Genomic DNA, 21,825 nt, shown 5'->3' with positions numbered 1-21,825 from the left:
AATCTTAATTCCAAATTTCAGAACTACAGCTGCATCAGATTACCGTAATCCAAATTGTACCAAATTTAGTACTTTTTGTTCCCATAGATCCGAATTTCCAAACCTACCTCTATCCAGCACTCCAAAAGTAATCTTAATTTCGAATTTCAGGATTCCAAATGTATCTGATCACCCAAATCCAAATTGTACAAAATTTGGTACCATTTAGTACTTTTCGTTCCCATAAGTACGATTTTCCGAAAGTATCCCAATCCCACACTCCAATAGTAATCTTAATTCCAAATTTCACTATTCCAGCTCTATCCGATCACTTAAATTCATATTGTACCAAATTTGGTACCATTTAGTACTTTTCGTACCCAAAAGTACGAATTTCCAAAATACCTCTATCCTACACCCCGACTGTAATCCCAATTCTAAATTTCAGGATTCCAGCTCCATCCGTTCCCCCAAATCCAAATTGTACCTTATTTAGTACTATTTAGTACCTTTCGTACCCATATGTACGAATTTCGAAAACTACCTCCATATCTCAAACCTTCGCTCCAACAGTAATAGTAATTCCAAATTTCAGAATTCCAACTTTTTCGGTTCGCCCAAATTCAAATTGTACCAAATTTAGTACCATTTAGTACTATTCGCACATATGAGTACACATTTTCAAAACCACCTCCTTATATCAACTCATCTTCTAAACCTTGATTTTCATTCCAAATTTCAAGATTTTAGCTCTATCCGTTCAAGTAATAACAAATAGTACTAAATTTAGTAACTTTTAGTACTTTTCGTACACTTATAGTTCGAATTTCCAAAAACCATTTGGTACACCTTTCTAACTCTCCATCAGTGAACCTCATTCCAAATTTCAGAATTCTAGCTCTTCGCGTTTGCCTAAAACAAAGGGCACCATATTTAGTACCTTTTAGTACTTTTAGTACAGTTCTAGTTCTAATTTCCAAAAATCCAGCCTTATCTGACTCCTTCGGACCAAGAGTGACCCTCACCCAAAATTTCAAGATTCTAGCTTTAGCCGTTTAGTCTGGGCGTTGATTATCAGTCAGTCAGTCAGTGAGTCAGTGAGTCAGTGAGTCAGTGAATCAGTGAATCAGTGAGTCAGTGAGTCAGTGAGTCATCATTACTGAACTCTTTTATAAGTATAGATTTTTATGTAGTTCATGGACAAGATTATTGTTTGTTTTTTGTAATTTATTGGTCGGATCGTTTCTAAGGATTTTATATGTATTTTTGTCCTGTAGAAGTGTTTCAATTTTATCGGTGTAGTCTTTTTTGTACATAGCTACCGTTTTGTTTCCTTTATCTGCTTGTACTATGATATTTTCTGGTTCTTGAGAAATTTCTTAGTTTTTTTTTCGTAGATTGCCGATATAAATCTATCCTTTTTACTTTGTTTTTTGTTACTTTTAAAATTGTTTATCCTATTGGCTATTTTCGTCCTACATATTTCTTTTTCACTTTCCTCTAAATCTAAGATACATTGTTCAATGTCTGCAACTACATGTAACAGCGAGAAGTTTGACTTGATTTGCCTAATGATAATATCCATTTGCACTCGAATGGAAAATCTATATTGGTTCTGTTGTCAAACCAATTTATTCAATATAAAATTAATGTAACGCGTCTAGTAAATTATTATTGTAAGTACAACTCTTTACAATTTCTTGGTGTTTTTGTAATATAATGTAATTTTATTATCTTAAATAGACGAATTCCCTTAAAAAAGTCGCCAAATAAGCGACAAAACGTCGGGATGAAAAAGCAATAAATTTCTGTTTTATTTGCTCTGAAATATCAAAGGCCTAATAGCTAAAAATATCAACAAATGTACAGTGAGTGTCAAAAATATTCGGTTTTAAATCTCACCAAAAATAACACCTCAGTATTTTAGAAGCACATACCCAATATTCAAAAAACCAAATACTTAAAAAAATGTTGGTCCTGCGGCAATTAAAAAATGTATTTAACATGGATCCATGGCAACCCTATAAGCGAGAATAACAAAGAAGAAGTTGTTAACCCTGTTTTCAATGCGTCAAAAATATTCGATTTTTGTAACTCTTGTTAAATATTTTGGCAAAAACAGGTCATTATCGAACTTTTTCTGTAATATTAGTATACATTTTAATAATTGCGAACAGAATCTTTGTTCCTGTGTGCACAAATATCATTTTCCTTAAAATTCATATTTAAGGGTTTCAGAGTGCAGAAAACAAGTATGTATAATTTTTTTGAAAATAGGTCCATTTTTTGTCATAGCCCCCACATAAAAGTACAGTCCGATTTTAGATATTTTATGGATTTTAGCGATACTTTCCCATGCGATGACGTGATTTCATGGCATATTTTGCATTGGTTCAAACGAAGTCGTGAAAGATCCGATCTTTTCATTAGCATTTGAACCAATGCAAAGGAAGCCGTGAAAGATCCGATCTTTTCATCAGCATTTGAAACCTATTCCATCGATCCAATAGAGATGAATTTTGTGTTTTAATTTATACAATGTTTTCTAAATATATAAGATTAATTATTAACAACCCAGCAAAATGTTCGATGCCAAAAATGTCATTCAATCATGGGTGCAAGTGAGCTGGCATGTCATCTTTTTAGCATCTTCATCGATGAATTTTATATGAGCGTGGACCCCAAAGATGGTATTCATTTTTGGATCCAAAGCATGTCATTTACACCAATGCTTTGACATGTCATTTTCACCAATGCTTTAGCATGTCACTTTAACCAATGCATTGACACGTCATTTTCATCCATTCTTTGACAATCCCACGGCAGCGGGTTCTTACGTACCGGATTGACCCGAAACCAAAAGTGTTTCGGCCAGCGGCTGCTAACTACAACAACAACAAATAAAAAGAAATGTGACTGCGCGACTCCTATTGATATTCCCAGAAGTTTCAAATATCTGTCAATTTAAAACCCTTTAGCGCTGTTATTTCGGTGTCCGCGTAATAATTTATAAGTTTTCTTTGGTGAAAAATGATTAGAAAGCCTTGCTTTATCGACAGAAAGAAAATTCGGCGTTAATATCTGAAAAATTCGCGAAAATAAAGTGACTGTTCTATCCTGATGACCAAAAATAATTGCCTATTTTTCATAGTACTATCGAAAAATTGATCAGAAAATAAATTCGCGAAGAGCTAGAAACATAATTTTTTCTGTGTTTGATACGGAACATCATTGGCTTTAAATCCCCACAAGATTAAAAATGCTGATTCATTCGTTTTGGGATAAATAAGCTAACATTACCAAAAATTTAGGTGTTCTATTCTACTGACGTGGAGTGTAGGTCAATGTTTTGGTTTGGACCCCACACAAGGGGACCACCCTGTTCAACAAATTTTGGCCGTTTTTCGTCATTTTGGTCGATAAAACGTAAGAATTGGTGTACAAAACACATTCGTTATAAATAATAACTAATTTCAAATGCCTGTGAAGTTATATTGGAAATTATATTGGAAAAATTAATTTTTAGCAAAGGCGCAAACCATACACAGGGTGACTCAGAGAAAACATATTTAACTAAAATTGGAGAACAAATTTGATCGCAAATTATAATTTATGGTCATAACTATTAAAATAACGGTAAAGTATAAACAATTCTGAACAAAATGAATGAAGGAGGCATAAATACGTGTTTAATATATATCAAAGAGCTGTATTGAAAAAGACACTGAACAGAACAGCCCATTGTGCCAAAACTATAGAAGATGGGCGGACGAAACTTGGCTTAAATGAAAGGCCGCTTGAATAGCTATCAGCCAATATATAGATTTTATCCGAAATCAATTTCAGAGATCTGCATTTTTGCGATCTACCTTGGGCCCACCTCTGAAATATACACTAAACAGAACAGCCCATTGTGAAAAAACTATTAAAGATGGGCGGACGAAACTTGGCTTAAATTAAAGGCCGCTTGAATAGCTATCAGCCCATATATAGGTTTTATCCGAAATCAATTTCAGAGATCTGCATTTTGCGATTTATCTTGGGCCCACCTCTGAAATATACACTTGACATAATAGCCCACTGTGCCAAAACTATAAAAGATGGGCGGACGAAACTTGGCTTAAATTAAAGGCCTCTTGAATAGCTATCAGTCCATATAAAGGTTTTATCCGAAATCAATTTCAGAGATCTGCATTTTTGCGATCTACCTTGGGCCCACCTATGAAAAAGACACTAAACAGAACAGCCCATTGTGCAAAAACTATAAAAGATGGGCGGACGAAACTTGGCTTAAATTAAAGGCCTCTTGAATAGCTATCAGCCCATATATAGGTTTTATCCGAAATCAATTTCAGAGATCTGCATTTTGCGATTTACCTTGGGCCCACCTCTGAAATATACACTTGACATAATAGCCCACTGTGCCAAAACTATAAAAGATGGGCGGACGAAACTTGGCTTAAATTAAAGGCCTCTTGAATAGCTATCAGCCCATATATAGGTTTTATCCGAAATCAATTTCAGAGATCTGCATTTTTGCGATCTACCTTGGGCCCACCTCTGAAAAAGACATTAAACAGAACAGCCCATTGTGAAAAAACTATAAAAGATGGGCGGACGAAACTTGGCTTAAATTAAAGGCCGCTTGAATAGCTATCAGCCCATATATAGGTTTTATCCGAAATCAATTTCAGAGATCTGCATTTTGCGATTTACCTTGGGCCCACCTCTGAAATATACACTTGACATAATAGCCCATTGTGCAAAAACTATAAAAGATGGGCGGACGAAACTTGGCTTAAATTAAAGGCCTCTTGAATAGCTATCAGCCGATATATAGATTTTATCCGAAATCAATTTCAGAGATCTGCATTTTGCGATTTATCTTGGGCCCACCTCTGAAATATACACTTGACATAATAGCCCACTGTGCCAAAACTATAAAAGATGGGCGGACGAAACTTGGCTTAAATTAAAGGCCGCTTGAATAGCTATCAGCCCATATATAGGTTTTATCCGAAATCAATTTCAGAGATCTGCATTTTGCGATTTACCTTGGGCCCACCTCTGAAATATACACTTGACATAATAGCCCATTGTGCAAAAACTATAAAAGATGGGCGGACGAAACTTGGCTTAAATTAAAGGCCTCTTGAATAGCTATCAGCCGATATATAGATTTTATCCGAAATCAATTTCAGAGATCTGCATTTTTGCGATCTACCTTGGGCCCACCTATGAAAAAGACACTAAACAGAACAGCCCATTGTGCAAAAACTATAAAAGATGGGCGGACGAAACTTGGCTTAAATTAAAGGCTCCTGAATAGCTATCAGCCCATATATAGGTTTTATCCGAAATCAATTTCAGAGATCTGCATTTTGCGATCTACCTTGGGCCCACCTATGAAATATATACTGAACATAATAGCCCACTGTTCCAAAACTATAAAAGATGGGCGGACGAAACTTGGCTTAAATTTGAATTTTTTTTTGATCTTGTGATCCCTACATGACAAGTCTATAAATTTTTTGGCTCTGTCAAGTAAATAATTAAAAGTTGAAATTTGAAGTTTATCCAGTAGTACCTGGCTGCATATATGCTTTTTGCTGTTTTTGGGGTTGCCTGGAAGTGATCTTTGTTGGAGTTCTTGTTTTTTTTTGCTGTGCTGCATCGATTTATTTTGCCTGCTGTTTTTTGCCGGTTGTTTTGGTTTGCATAACCTCACATACATACATACGCACATTTGTAAACATGCCATCGCAATGTATCTGCAATGTTTGTAATGAACATATTGCTAAAACTAAATATAAAATTGGATGCACTGGCTGTCCACATTATTTTCACTTGGACTGTGTGGGTATAACCGAAGCTGTGGCCAGAAGTAATAAAGACCTTAGATATACTTGTGTTGCCTGTGTTCGGGCTCGTGGTGGTGATGATGTTGTTGGTGTTGTTGATCATGGTGCTGATGTTGGGTTGGTTGGTGGTGATGGTTCCCTTCCTCGTAGTGCCTCTGTTGCTCAGAGTCTTGTTGTTGACAATTCTGATGCTCTGCGCCGTTTGAAAGATGACTTATTATTGTCCATGAAGCGGCAGTTGGATATCAACATGGCACAATTTATGCAGGAGTTTGAAGCCAAAACGGATGTGTTTTTTGAATCCCTTAATACCCAATTTGCTGAGTTGAAGAGCAGCTTTGCTGAGGTTAATAAGTCGGTCAGTGAGTTGAAGTTGTCTGTTTATGAGGTGCGCAAAACTGCTGCTGATATGGAGAGGAGATTGTCGGATAGAATATGTGAATTAGAGAAGTTTAATTCCGTCCTTCAGCGCAGATTAAATCGGGCGAATGTTGTTATTAGAGGCCTGCCAGATAATATTAGAGACCTAAGGGCGCAGATAATTAATATTGCAAAGGTTTGTGGAATACAACTGGATCGTAGAGACTTGATGCAGTGTTGCTATATCTCTGACCGTAGAGCTGTGCTTGTGAAGTTTAATTCTGTCCAGGATAGAGATGCACTGATGCGCAATTTTGCTAAAAAGGGGCGTATCCTTCTGAAGGAAGTTATGGAGAATTGCCTTGTTGAATCGCGTATTTACATAAATGATCACTTAATCAAGTCAACGTCGAAGTTAATCTATGCCTGCAGAGGTTTGCTCAGAAGGAAGCAAATTAAGAAATTTAGACTGATTAATGGTGATGTGCCTTTGGTAGAAGTAATTCTTCCTGATGATGTGAAAACGCGATTTGAGGAGAGGGAGCTGCTTGCATTAGCTAATCGTGGCGGAGGTAATGGTGTGCAGTCGTGTGATGCTCCTAATTTGTTGGAATCTGGTGGCTGTGTTGTGCAACCTTCTGTTGTGTAGTTGTGTATGGTATGCAATATATTATTACTATATTATTGATCTCATTTTTCAATTTTTCTTTATTTTACTTGAGGCTAGTTATTGGAAATGCGTTTTTGCGATTTTGAATTTGCTCGCTTAAATAAATATATCTTCTGTTTTTATTCTTATAAGTTTTCTATGCTTTGTGAAACTTTTATGTATGTGCTCCCCAGTCTCTTCATTAATTTTGATGTCTCTTAGTGGGAATCTTGGACCTGTGATTAGTGACGCCCAGTTTTTTAAGCAAAACTTCTCTGGACGTGATGGTAAATTTACGTATGGTCATCTTAATTGCCAAAGCTTGCGCCCTTCCAGGTACAATAACAAAATTGATGAGATTAAGTGTATACTTGTCGGTAGTGGTATTGACGTTTTTGCCGTTACTGAATCTTGGCTCAACTCTTCCGTCTCATCGAGGTCATTGAGTATTCCAGGGTATAAGGTTCTGCGAAGTGATCGGTTTGGTCGTATTGGCGGGGGTGTAGCATTGTATGTGTGCGATAAATTTTCCTATAAGGTAGTTTTTCGGTCGGTGAATTATGGTGTATGTGAGTCTTTGTGCGTTGAACTGCGTTTGGGTGGCGCCATTATGCTTTTTACTGTTGTGTATTTGCCCCGTGGCAATATTGAGTGCTTTCGTAGAGTTCATGAGAATATTTTTGATTCGTATTCGAATGTTATTGTTTGTGGTGACTTCAATTATAATTTGTTTAAGGTATCGAATGCAGCGTCGTTGCGTAACTTTTGTCGATCTCTGGGATTGTCTATTGTCCACAATTGCAAGCCAACGCACTTTGATCTTGCTCATGGTTCCTCCTCGTTGATCGATTTTTGCCTCGTCAGTGATGCCTTAAGTGTAGGGTTTTCCTCTCAGGGGCAGTGTCCTGGAGTTTCTCATCATGCTTTAATCTTTGGTATGATTGAAATTCCAGTTGTTGTTGAAGAGAAGGTAATTGAGTTCCTGGATTTTAATAGAGCTGATTGGCTGGGAATTGGAAACTTGTTGTGTAATTTCGATTTTAGCCCTCTGTATTACACAAGTGATGTTGATCATCAGCTTGCTCTTATTGATCTGTTGTTCCAAAATTTGTTCTCTTTTGTGCCTGTTGTGTCTCGTCGAGTTATCCCAAAAATGATGCATGGTTGGATTTGGATGTGGTGAAGTCGTCTCGTTCTATGAGAGACTTAGCTTATTTTGAATGACGCAGACGACCTACTGATGGTAATAGGCGAATCTATTGTATGTATCGTAATCGATGCAAAGCTGTAATGCGTAATGAGAGGAGAAAATTTTATGAAACAATGTTTGGTCGTATGAATGATACTCAATTGTGGAAATTGCTTAAATCCTTTGGTTGTCTAGATGATGGTGATGAGGTTCCTTTTATTGATGTTAATGCGGTTAATGATTATTTTTGTGGTGTGAGCAACTCGAGTTTGATGGTTAATAGGAGAGTTGATAAGACCAATGTTGAGGATTCCTTTAGGTTTTACTGTGTGTATATTGAAGATGTTGTGAGTGCTTTGCGTAAGGTTAAGTCTGGAGCTGTTGGTGTTGATGGGTTGCCTATTAAGTTTTTTAGGTGTGTCTTTCCTTATATATGTGGTCACTTTTTGCATTTTATTAACACTATTTTTATGACGTCGACGTTTCCGCAAGCCTGGAAGGTAGCTCGTGTTGTGCCTGTGCCAAAGAAAGGGGGTTCGTATAATCACACGAATCTTCGCCCAATAAGCATATTGCCGTCGATGTCGAAGATTGTTGAACACATTGTTAAGAATGCTATTGTAGAGTTTATTGATGACCGTAAGTGTTTGAGTAGTTCCCAGTATGGGTTTCGACATGGCCATAGTAGTACTTTGCATTTGTTATGCCTCACTGATCTTATTCGCGATGTTTTCAATGGTTCTGATGTTGGTTTACTTGTTGGTCTTGATTTGTCCAAGGCCTTTGATTCCGTTGATCATGGCCTTCTGCTCCACAAGTTGAGGCATAAGTTTGGTTTTTCTCTTTCTGCCTGTAGGTTGATTTCTTCATATCTAGTGGGTAGGTCCCAGTTTGTGGAGCATAGGGGTGTTCGGTCTGATGTTAGTGATGTTTGGCGTGGTGTCCCGCAGGGTTCGGTGCTTGGGCCCCTTTTGTTTATAATGTTTATCGATGACATTGTGGATTCAATTGCAGGTTCTGGCTGTAGTATTTTTATGTATGCGGATGACATCCATGTTTTCTTCAGGAGTGTAAATCTCTTGAATCTGGAGAATTTAGCAAATTCCGTGCTACAATCGCTATCACTTTGGATCTCCTCTAATGGTTTGGCTATCAACTGGGATAAAACTGAAGCTGTTGTTTTTAATACGCATGGTAATTCTGTAATTCCTAATATCTGTGTGAGTTCTTCTGTTGTTAATGTTGTTGGTGAGATTCGGTGCTTGGGTGTAGTCATCGATTCTAAGCTTAGTTTTGTAACGCATATTGATGTTCTGTTGTCTCGTGTTCGCTTTCAGCTTAGGAGGCTTTATAGTCTCCAAGTATATTTACCCCTTAATGTTAGGCGGAAAGTTGCTATGTCGTTGTTGATGTCTCATGTAAACTACTGTTTGGAGGTTGTTTCTGGAGCTAGTTCTTCTCAAATGCTGCGTGTTCATAAGATTGTTAATTCTATTGTGCGATATGTGTTTGGTTTGCGACGTGGTGACCATGTTTCGCAATTTGTTGTTAAATTCCTGGGCTTGTCCTTTGACAAGTATGTTGAATATCGCCTTCTTTTATGCCACTATAGGATAATGAAGGACGTCAACTCTCCCCTCTTTAATAAGTTTGTGTTTAATCGATACTTTAGGTATCCTCAATTGTCATTTCCTATATTTTCGTCGTGGATTGGAGAGCATTCTTTTGTTGTTAGGGTTGCAAGATTTTGGAATCGGTTACCTCTTGACCTACGTAATTTTGCTTTCTCCACCTTTGTTTTTAAGAGAAGGTGTTTTGAGCATCTCTCTAATAGATTAATGTTTGTTTACTAGTCACTAGTTACAGGGTATACATATATACTTGTGATTTTTGTGGCTGGGGAGCCATATTTATATTGTTTGTTTTTTTTTGGACTTTTTTATGGATGTTGTTCCTGTAGACCTTCTATGTTCACTCTAGTGATTGAGTGAAACATAGCATTTATTGTGTAGGGACGTCCCTTGCTCATCTCCCCTCCACTTTTCTTAACATTTGTTAAGTGAAGTGCAGTGGTTAGTGGCTATGAATAGGGAGTCTATTTATATTTGTATTTCAATGAATTCCTTTGATAGTCATTAATCATAGTATGCATAGTATTTATGTATATATTTTATTTATGTATTTATATATATATTTAATTTTAATTATTTACTTCTAAGTTCTTGGTGTTTGGATATTGTAGTAAGATAATATAAGTTATTGGCCATGTTGGCTTTTTTATATTACAATTGATGAATAAATGAAATGAAATAAATTAAAGGCCTCTTGATAGCTGATAGCTAAGCCAAGTTTCGTCCGCCCATCTTTTGTAGTTTTGGCACAATGGGCTGTTCTGTTTAGTGTCTTTTTCATAGGTGGGCCCTAAGGTAAATCGCAAAACGCAGATCTCTGAAATTGATTTCGGATAAAATCTATATATTGGCTGATAGCTATTCAAGAGGCCTCTAATTTAAGCCAAGTTTCGTCCGCCCATCTTTTATAGTTTTGGCACAATGGGCTGTTCTGTTCAGTGTCTTTTTCAATACAGCTCTTTGATATATATTAAACACGTATTTATGCCTCCTTCATTCATTTTGTTCAGAATTGTTTATACTTTACCGTTATTTTAATAGTTATGACCATAAATTATAATTTGCGATCAAATTTGTTCTCCAATTTTAGTTAAATATGTTTTCTCTGAGTCACCCTGTGAATGGTTTGCGCCTTTGCTAAAAATTAATTTTTCCAATATAATTTCCAATATAACTTCACAGGCATTAATTTCAATACAAAATGGACGTTGAAATAGTTTTGGCCAGAATATTGGATTTGTACATCAGTGTACATACACTCCGGTTCATCTGAATAGAACCAACCAATATTTGCCAACAAATACTGTTATTTCTGACGATAGTAGAGCAATTGTAAATTCTATTTTTGTGGACATGTAGAGTATATAGTAGCCGATATTTTCAATACCTAATATGTTTCACATTTTCGTTACAATGGCACTGTTTACTCGCTTTATGAAAAAATTTCAAAACATTAGCATGTTTTAATGGTTCACAAGGATAGAACCACCCTAAGAATTTACAAAAATCGTTTATCAGATCAGATTTGGTAAACTTTTACAAAAAACTATTTATAATTATAAATAAAGGTCGTGAGTGTTGATTACCAACAAATATTGTGGAAAAAAATTGTATTAGGGTCTTGGAATTTGATGAAAATTGATGCTTAGAGCTCCCAAAAGTATTCATATGAAGAAATCGATAGAAACAATTTACAAAGTCAAAATTTTATACTGAATTATGTTCAAAATGTTCAAGACTACAATAAAATTACAAATAAGTCACATTTGATTGGTTTATGAGTCCGAAACAGAGGAAATATGGTAAAGATTACTCAAATTTCAACCTATTCAATCCAAAAATTAATATTTTATCTAAAGAAAGTGATTGCAAATCGATGGGTTCCACCCACTTTCGTTGGCTGTGGACATCTACAGGTCCAAAAAAATAAAGAAAATCTCACCGCCGAACGCTTCATGTCAACATCAAGGGCAAGGATTTAGAAGATATCGCATGGGATGAAAGGCACAGAAACATACTTTTGAAAAGTCGCTCTTAATACGCATTGCAAGATTATGGAATTATTTACCTCTTGATCTGAGAGTTTTTTCACATTCCAATAATGCTTTTCGACTTAAAGTGCTGAATCATATTACTTCTCAACCTTAAATATAGACTTGCTCACAATGTTTGTGCTTATTGCTTGATTTTCTTTTGTCTTCCATGACGTTTGCTATGTAACAACAATTTTTTCCCGCTTTTTATTGAGTCTATGAAAGTCTATTAAATGACTTCTATGGTGTTTGGTTGCAATATTGAAACTTGACATGTACCTTGCTTATTGTACTGTAATTATGTTTGCTGCTTATTGGCCACTTTTTAGCTATACTTTTTTTTCTCTTTCTTGATTTTCATTTTTTAATGGCTGGGGAGCCAATTATACCAGCACGCATTAAGAATTAGATTTTATAATTTTTTCTACTCGGAATTTAATATTTTGTTAATACTATTTATTGGCCTTGAAGGCTTTTGTATTAGTATATGAATTGAATAAATAAATAAAATAATTAAACATAGGCGCTCTTTACTGTGTACTTTACTTCGGTACTTATATTATGAGTAAAAGATGTGTGAATACCATAACCATCAAAACAAACCCTTTCCTTCCGAAAATATTAACGATTGGAAAGGTAGAAATTTAAGTTATCTTTACCATATTTCATCTGTTTCGGACTCATAAACCTATCAAATGTGACTTATTTGTAATTTTATTGTAGTCTTGAAAATTTTGAACATAATTCAGTATAAAATTTTGACTTTGTAAATTGTTTCTATCGATTTCTGCATATGAATACTTTTGGGAGCTATAAGCATCAATTTTTATCAAATTCCAAGACCGTAATACAAATTTGTTGCACAATATTTTTTGGCAATCAACACTCACGGCCTTTATTTATTATTATAAATAGTTTTTTTGTAAAAGTTTACCACATCTGACAAAGGATTTGTGTAAAATAAAAAATGCTAATATTTTTACATTTTTTCATAAAGTAAAAAGTACCGTTATAATGTATATGTGAAACATGTTAGGTATTGAAAATATCGGCTACTATATACTCTACATGTCCACAAAAATGTAATTTACAATTCCTCTCCTAACGTCAGATATAACGGTATTTATAGGCAAATATTGGTTGGTTCTATTTAGATGAACCGGAGTGTATGTTTGTATTTGTTTCGTTTTTCTGTGTTGGGAGCAGCATATCCCGGAATGCCTGCTCCGAATTCTTTTGGTCCGTGCCGGGACGGAGGAAAACCCAGGAACAATATATTTGTGCTCGGTTTGTCACATCCGCATCTTCACACACATCCAGCCTTCGGTGACATGCAATAGATGTCAGGAGTGGGTGCATCTAAGGGGTTGCCCTGGACTTGTCCACGTGAGGGACTACGACAGGGACTATGTTGCTGCATGCTGTGTGAATACAGTCCCCAGTCAGTCGTCATCGGATTAAACTCCCTCGTCGTCTGATTATGAGACTCCCCCGCAGTCCCCTCGACAACAACCGCACATACAGCCTTTAACACCAGCCGTTGTTGCCCCAATCCCGGAAAATGCATCCTTTTTGCAATTTAATTGCAATGGCCTCCGAGGTAAGATCGAGGAAATAGTAGATTTCATGAGTCGGAGGAATATCAAGGTCGCTGTGGTGCAAGAAACCAAGCTCAACAATAACTGTAGCTTACAACGTTGCGATGGTTATAACGTGCAAAGGAAGGATCGCACCAGAAGTGGAGGTGGGGGATTAGCTTTCCTATTGCACCAGTCTCTGTCCAATACAGACCTATCTCGCTTGAGCCTGTCTCTAATGACCCATACATGGAATGTAAGGGGGTAGCAGTCAGGTGTGGAACTGCCGAGATAGAGTTGCTGAACGTATACATCCCGCCGAGAAATAGCTGTATCTCAGATTACGTGCCTAACATTATCCCGCATTTGGAAGGCCATAATCGTATGGTCCTGGGGGACTTTAATGCGCATCATGAGATGTGGCATTCGGCCCTGGCAAACTACCAGAGAGGTACAGCGCTGGCTGAGCAGATTGACAGCTCTACGTTTTGCACGGTCAATGAGGATGCCCCTACCAGAATTAGAGGAGAGTGTCACAGCTCGCCAGACATAAATATTGTGTCACCTGGTCTGAGAAATGACGTTACCTGGCAACCAGTCATTTCCCTTGGTTCAGACCATCTCCCATAATTGTCTCCATTAGCAGACCACCCGATTTCATTACCTTTGAACGTCGCACATTCGTCAATCATAAGAAAGCTGATTGGCCGGGTTTCAGAGAGTTCACCAATCACCGCTTCAGAGAACTGCCCAGTCCTTCTGATATTCGGTTAGCGGAAAGGACGTTCCGAGACATCATCACTGCTGCAGCCGCTTGCCATATTCCAGCTGGTCAAATACCCGAAGTAAGACCAAACTTCCCAGCAGAGGCGACGGGATTAGCAAATGAGCTTCGTCGAACCAAACCCAATGACCCCAGAGTCAGGGAGCTAAAGAGTTGCAACATTGGAGCCGGTATAGGTGAATTTTGGGCAACGGTTAAGTCACCCTCGAACCCTGGAAGAAGGGAAGATAGGACCTCAGTCACGTTTGGTGACGTTAAGTTGACTGACCCGAAGAGGTGCGCAAGTTATTTCAATCGACAGTTTGTCGAGCACCCCGAGAGTGACAGGGCGAAGAGAAGAGTATTACGTCGCATCAGATCTCTTCCTGTAGAGGAGGAACCACCATAGTTTACAATGGATGATGTTGCCAATACCATCAGGAACGCTAAATCATCCAAAGCGTTGGGCCCTGATGGAATCTCCATGGTAATGCTGAAGCAGCTGGATGAGCCGGGAGTTCTCAACTTGTCGCTATCCACCCTCATTGTTCCCGAAGTCTGGAAAATGGGCAGGGTGGTCGCACTACGGAAGCCCGGCAAGGATGCCAGCAAAAGTGAATCGTACAGGCCGATTTCGCTTTTGTCGCCCGTAGAAAAGACCATTGAGGCCTTAGACCTCCCCAGTATCAGAAATAGCTATCAATTTGCTATCAAGTTCCGTAAGCAGCACATCACGACAACTGCGCTCCACGCCATTACCACACATATTTGTCAAGGACTCAACCAGAGACGGCCGTGCGATAGAACAGTGATGGTGGCGCTTGACTTATCAAAAGCCTTTGATACATTGATCAGACAACCCTTCGGTCAAGCTTGAAATGTTGGATAGTCAAGTATACGTGTGGACCCGTCGTACGTGGAATTCAGGAACAAGAAGTCCAAATCCCGTAGAGTGAAACAGGGAGTTCCCAAGTTGGGGTGATATCTCCGGAACTGTTTAACCTCTACCTCTCCTGTATTCCGCGCCCTCCCGACGGCATCGAGATCGTAACGTATGCGGATGATTGCACGATCCTGGCGTCGGGTACCTATCCTGATGACATCTGTGGGAGACTGAACAACTATTTAACCGATCTTACCACCTTTTTCCATTGGAGGAATATGCAGATTTCCGCCACAAAATCAACAGCCACTCTGTTCACTACATGGACACCGCAGTTTGGAAGAGAATTGAATGTCGTGGTCGACGGTAGCAGAATTCCGGACACAAACTGCCCCAAAATTTTAGGGGTCCCATTCGACACTACTTTCACGTGGTGCGCGCACGCCACAGCTATCTGCGACAAACTGAAAAGTAGGAACAAGGTCCTCAAGTCCCTAGCCGGCAGCACTTGGGGTGCAGATAAAGAAACCTTGTTGACCACATAACGCGATAGGTCGGTTTGTGGTAAGCTATGCGGCGCCAGTCTGGTCCCCGAGATTATGTGATACGAATTGGAAAAAATTTAAACCTGTCAGAATGCCGCCCTGAGAACAGCAACAGGGTGCCTCCTCAAGTCTTCAGTGGACCATTTACACGAGGAGGCAAAGATTCTTCCAGTAAAGTAACACAAGGAGATGCTTTCGTTGCTTGAGTGTTACCGTGAGAGCCATCCCAATCACCATCTGCTGGCTAGGCCCGACGCATTCAGGCATATCAGGAAGGATATTCATGCTCTAGAGAGGGGGTCCAACAATATAGGAGAGAACCCCTAGATTAACAGGCATATCAAGCAGGTTTAAATAGTATTCACACGGATGCAGTTGCTAGGGTCACAAGCAAATATAGTGTGAATAAAGTCCTCGAAATACATCCCCAATCTATCGCAGCTGAGGAGCGTCAGCTGCCACGACAAACTAGAGTATTTTTGGCTCAACCACGCTCGGGAGATTGCAGTCGCCTAAATTCTTATTGGGCGGAAATCGACCGCGCCAAGACATCTGCCCAGTATGCGGCATGGGCCCGCACGGCACAAAACACCTTTTCAAGTGCCCAGCCAAACCTACTCATCTAACTCCAGTGGATCTGTGGTTACATCCCATCGAAGCAGCCACTTTCCTGGAACTGGAGATAGACCCAGAGCCAGATTGATCAGAAGAACGAACATACAAACATAATTGTTGTTGTTGTATACTTAAGAAAACTTACAATTTTAAAGAAACTTTTGTCCGCGTTGACGAAATTTGCCCCTGTCCATACGAGAAAGTCTTAAATCCCCGGTCAAAGGCCGTCTACTTAAGAAAACTTACAATTTTAAAGAAACTTTTGTCTGCGTAGCCGAAATTTGAACCTGTCCATAGGAGAAAGTCTTAAATCCCTGGCCGAGGGCCAGCTACTTAAAAGAACTTACAATTTTAAAGAAACTTTTGTCCGCGTAGCCGAAATTTGCACCTGTCCATTGGAGAAAGTCAGAAATCCCCGGCCGAAGGCCGGCTACTTAAAAAAACTTACAATTTTAAAGAAACTTTTGTCCGCGTAGCCGTAGGAGAAAGTCTTAAATCCCCGGCCGAAGGCCGGCTATCTAAGAGAACTTACAATTTTAAAGAAACTTCTGTCCGCGAAGCCGAAATTTGCACCTATCCATAGGCTACTTAAGAAAACTTACAATTTTAAAGAAACTTTTGCCCGCATACCTCAAAATTTGCTCTAAAATTGTAACCGGTTTATATACAGCTGGAAATATTACATTTCTAGATAGGTGTTTTCCTAAGCTTTCTTTTGATACCCATATCGGTTCAGAAAACCCGGTTATATATCCGGTTTCGGTTCAAAAAACCGGATAACTGCTTATGGCCGCCGCCAATTTTTTTTTTTTTTTTGTAATCAGGGCAACAAGGTCTATCTATCGAAAAATTGAAATCGATCTGAAGATATTACCTAAAATAGGAATGTTCGAAAAAACAAACATCATTCTTTAAAAAAGTACATTTTATCTAAGGAATTTAAGACTTTCTCCTGTGGACAGATACAAATCTCGGCTACGCGAACAAAATTTTCTTTAAAATAGTAAGTTTTCTTGAAGTTCTTTAATTCACAAGTGACTGAACCTAGGTGGTCTCGTTTGCTGTTAATATGCCTTGGTCTTGGTACCATTTTAGTCGATCTGGCAACCCTCCCGATGGAGTTATTCTCTAGGTAATGTTCATTGTAATTGATGGCAGTCCATCCTGGTTACCTAAAAACTCATAGTCTTATTTTTTTGAGAAATTCACGGTTCGAAGCCTATAGGGCACTGTTTACATCTAATGTGACCGGGTACTCCCTTGCTCCATATGGTAACCATATACATAACATTGCTGATACTTGTTAGTAGTTAATCCTTATTAAGAATTATAATCATAAAATGTCATGATTTTGAAGTATTTACCGAAAACATGGGATATTTTGGAACCTCCATTACATTTCGAAAACATTTATTTGACAACTATCTTTTTATGTAGTTATTGTTTTTGATTATTATTGTTATACTACGTGGACTAATTGTTTGTTTATGCACTTATATTGTCTTAAATAAGTCGGCCAACTAATTTTTGCAAAAAAAAAAAAAAAAAAAAAAAAAAAACAAGTTTTCATTAAAATTATCTCTCATTTTTTATCAATTAATACAACAAATTCTAGTTTTCTTACTTGACAAAGTGTATGTATATTCCTAATGTACAGTTTGACAAGGAATTGTTTTCAAACTGAGAAAACGAACACTTTTCATGCATTAATTACCTAAAAATTACAAATAGTTGTGATAAAAATGTCGGGTTTTTTGCAAAAATTAGTTGGTCGACTTATTTAAGACCAAAATAAATGGATAAATAAAAAATTAACCCGCTTAGTTCAACAATAATAACCAAAAGAATAATTAACATGTAATGCAAGGTGCCAAGAAAATGTTTTCAAAATGTAATTGAGGTTCCAAAATACCCCATGTTTTCAGTAAATACTTAAAAATCATGACATTTTATGAATTTTATTCTTAACAAGGATTAGTTGCTAACAAGTATCAACAATATTAGGCATGGAATGTCCCCACTAAGAGGGTTACCCTATGGACCAAGGGGTACCAGATCGTATTACATGTAAACGATGTCCTATAGCTCTCAAACCGGGAATATCTGAAAACTAAGACATTTTATGAGTATTTTTAGTTCACCAGGATGGACTTCCATCAATTACAATAAATATTGCCTTCACAATAGCTCGATCAGGAGGGTTGCCAGATCGACTAAAAAAGTACCAGGCCTTATTAACAGTAAAAGGGACCAACTAGGCCCACAACCACAGCCTACAAGTGGTTCATTCAACTCAAAATTTATTAAGAGATAAGAATATTTCATGAAACAGTCGAAAATAGCACATTTGGAGACTAATATTCCTTAGAAATTTGTGGGGTACAGATTTCTACAATTTTCGCAAATGCTTACTATGACCTACTGGAGACATTTCGTGTACTGTGAAGTAATACTGTGACAAAAATTTCTAAGTGACGGGGAAATAATGCTACAGTGTTACCATGGTATACCATTAAAGCCAAAAAACTTACGGGAATTCCTCAATCTGGCTGTTAATAGATAAAATTTGATGTCTATAGCAAGCTCAGTATAATTTAGCAATATCTTCCATATGCATTTCTGACCGATTTTTGTACTTCTTGGTTATATTTTGGTTTGTTTTAGTGAATATGCTTATCCCTAAATTAAATTTCAGTTAAATAAACCACTTTTAAGATCTAATTGTTGGCCTAGGATGTCCAGTTTACTGTTATTAAGACCTGGTACATTTTTAGTCGATCTGGCAACCCTCCTGATCGAGTTCTGCTGCAGGTAATATTCATTGTAATTGATGTCATACCATCTTGGTAAACCAAAATACTCATAAAACGTCTTAGTTTTTAGATATTCTCGGCTTGAGACCTATAGGACATTGTTTGCATGCAATATGATCTGATACCCCCTTGGTCCATATGGTAACCCTCTTAGTGGGGATATCCCATGCCTAATATTGCTGATACTTGTTAGCAACTAATCCTTGTTTAGAATGAAATTCATAAAATGTCATGATTTTTAAGCATTTACCGAAAACATGGCGTATTTTGGAACCTTAATTACATTTTGAAAACATTTTCTTGGCACCTTGCATTACATGTTAATTATTCTTTTGGTTATTATTGTTGAACTAAGCGGGTTAATTGTTTATTTATCCATTCAATTTGGTCTTAAATAAGTCGACCAACTTATTTTTGCAAAAAACCCGACATTTTTATCACAACTATTTGTAATTTTTTAGTAATTAATGCATGAAAAGTGTTCGTTTTCTCAGTTTGAAAACAATTACTTGTCAAACTGTATATCGAAAATAGAAATAAGAATACAAAATGTCTTTTGGAATTTGACACTAGTATTACAGGAGAATCAAAACAGCTGGCGGTTGCCTGGGAAGTAATTGTAGCATGTCCAGTTTGTTATTTTTCGAAATCGCATTTTCTATGAAATAAGTTTGTCTTATACCGATGCAGTTGGCTCTTCTAAAAGCTTGTGCATCAAATAACTGCGGCCCATTTAAGCCACACTTATACTTACATTTTATCTGCATTAGTTTTCTCAATAGCAAAAACCAATTGTCTTGCCAATTCGTCATCTCGTAATGAAAGCAAATTGTTTGACTCGCTTGCCACCAATGTATGAAAAAGAAGTGTTTTGTTCCGCGATGTTGAAGATCCAAACGACTCCGAGACGGGCAATTCGCTGAGCACTAAAAAACATTGCATATTTACATAAATATGTATAGATGGAATTTAATGCAATTCTTACAATCTGATAGACTTGTTAAGCCTGCTAGAGTCGTCACCGGCACACTGGGAACTTCACGTTCAGTCATATCGAACATGGGATTGATTTTGCGTCTTTAACAGTGCATAGATTCATAAACAACACTTATTTAGGAATGTAATATAGGTACCAAAAAAATGGGCTCTGTATAGCGCACAATTGCTAGTTTACAATTTTTATATTAAATTGCATACACAACGTGAAGATATCCAAAATATATTAAATAGTTTAACGTGTTCCAATAACAGTAATTATAGGTGCTAGGAAACTCGACAAAAATCAAATCCGCCGCATTAGAATTATGAATTATATTAAATTTATGAACACAAACACAAACCAAACTTTTAACAGAGTTGCCAATCATTGCATTACAAAAAACGCAAATCTAAATAATTAATTTAACGTCAAAATATGTACATGTTGGTACCTGTGATAAAGTAGCTCCGTTCCATGGTGGAATAATAAGGTGTAACGCCAAAAACAGCTGATCTTCATACCAGTTGTAAAATGCGTTATTGTGAATAAAATCACATACAAAAGCTCTGTTCCTTTACGTGCAAGAATCTTCAAGTTTTACCACTTTTTACTCGAAAAGCGTTCCTTTACTTCAGACACAATACAATTCATATGGGAGCAGTTTACAACTTTTACTACTTTTGCCGGTTTTACTATATTCAAAAGTAAAGGAACAGACCAAAAATGTAAATAAGTATTTCACAGTAATGCATTATTGTGAGCAAAATTGACATTTGACATCAATTGATGGTCTGTTCCAGTACTGCAAGAATCTACAAATTTTTACTATTTTTTTCGATAACATAAAGGAAAAATTGTTATCGTAGTAAAAAATAGTAGCTTCTTGCAGGTTCTGGAACAGAGCATGAGTGTTTCTTTGCGCACGTATCTATCTCTAAAGCCACAAGCTAAAACTTTCATACGAAACTTTCCCATTATTTTGGCGTTTATAGATCGAGTTCCATACTAAAGTAATTTAATGAAATAACTGTATTGGGGAACTCGACCTAAGAACACCATAATAATGGGAATGTTACGTATGAAAGTTTCAGCGTGCGGCTTTAGAGTATTTGAGCTAGCAATTGACACTTGGGTATAAAAAGTTTCTTGTTGAAAAACAAGAAACAAGGGAACTGATGAAGATCTGTGGCGAGATCTGAAACTATAGTATTCCCTGCCTTACCCCTTGGTAAACATCGCCAATTTTTTCCCACTAATAAATTAAAGTTTGTTGCGTGGGTTTTATGGCGTTTAGCCAATTTATTTGTGTTTAATAATAGGCAGCATTTGAAATACGTGGTGAACGTAGGTGTCGGCAAATTATAACTGAACCGGATATTTTAGGCGGCCGGTTCACATGCTAGATTTACAGTGTTGCCAGGTGAAGACCTGTAAAAGAATACAACACTGTGGGGGCTTAAAGGGTTCTGTAGGTGCGAACATAATGGAAACTGGTAAACGTCGGAAAATGCGCGAAAACGCGAGAGAAAATGAAAATTCACGCTGATGGCGGCCCTATAAAAGGCATAACGGAGGGAAAATAGCCCTTGTATTAGCCTTTGGATTGTAACAAAGAAACCAATTGTCTTTGTGCATAAGAATAAAAATAGTATCATTGCAAAAAAGTGGATTTACTTTTTAAATTAAATATTTTTATTAAACAAAAAGAAAAGTTTTTTTTTGTTTTTATTGATTGTGTTTTGGTTGTGTATTAAATTTATGCTTTTGTGCGTTGTTACGAGCCACCTACTGTGGCGCTATGGTGAGGTATCCGGCAAGCTTAGGGGGCCATCTTCAGGGCGGTCCCAACCCAATCAACCATAGCCCTAGGGGACGAACAATTTTATTTGAAATTGAAACAGATAAACAATACAAAACGATCACTAACACTTCGTACACCTAAAACAAG

At 37.3% G+C, this 21,825-nt stretch overlaps 1 protein-coding gene across 4 annotated transcripts in view; it reads right to left on the bottom strand.

Moving 5' to 3' along the window:
• Nipped-B (Nipped-B cohesin loading factor) overlaps positions 1-20,288 on the bottom strand; it is a 512,008-nt gene extending 491,720 nt beyond the window's left edge. The window contains exons 1-3 of one of the 4 annotated variants that reach the window (XM_073968649.1): positions 20,032-20,273; positions 19,884-19,975; positions 19,653-19,824 (exon numbers count right to left, since the gene is read on the bottom strand). In XM_073968649.1, coding sequence (XP_073824750.1) covers positions 19,653-19,824; positions 19,884-19,959 — 248 coding nt within the window. In that variant the 5' untranslated portion in view covers positions 19,960-19,975; positions 20,032-20,273. Of the gene's footprint in view, positions 1-19,652; positions 19,825-19,883 lie in introns of all 4 variants that reach the window. The other 3 variants (XM_073968651.1, XR_012410391.1, XM_073968650.1) reach the window with 3 other exon arrangements.
• Between the last annotated feature and the right edge of the window lie 1,537 nt (positions 20,289-21,825).

This window comes from Musca autumnalis, unplaced genomic scaffold (genome assembly GCF_047663935.1).
Source record: "Musca autumnalis isolate F117 unplaced genomic scaffold, ASM4766393v1 scaffold_2, whole genome shotgun sequence".
NCBI lineage: Eukaryota > Metazoa > Arthropoda > Insecta > Diptera > Muscidae > Musca > Musca autumnalis.
The sequence above is the reverse complement of the archived record's forward strand: the minus strand, read 5'-3'. Positions and strand labels throughout refer to the sequence as shown.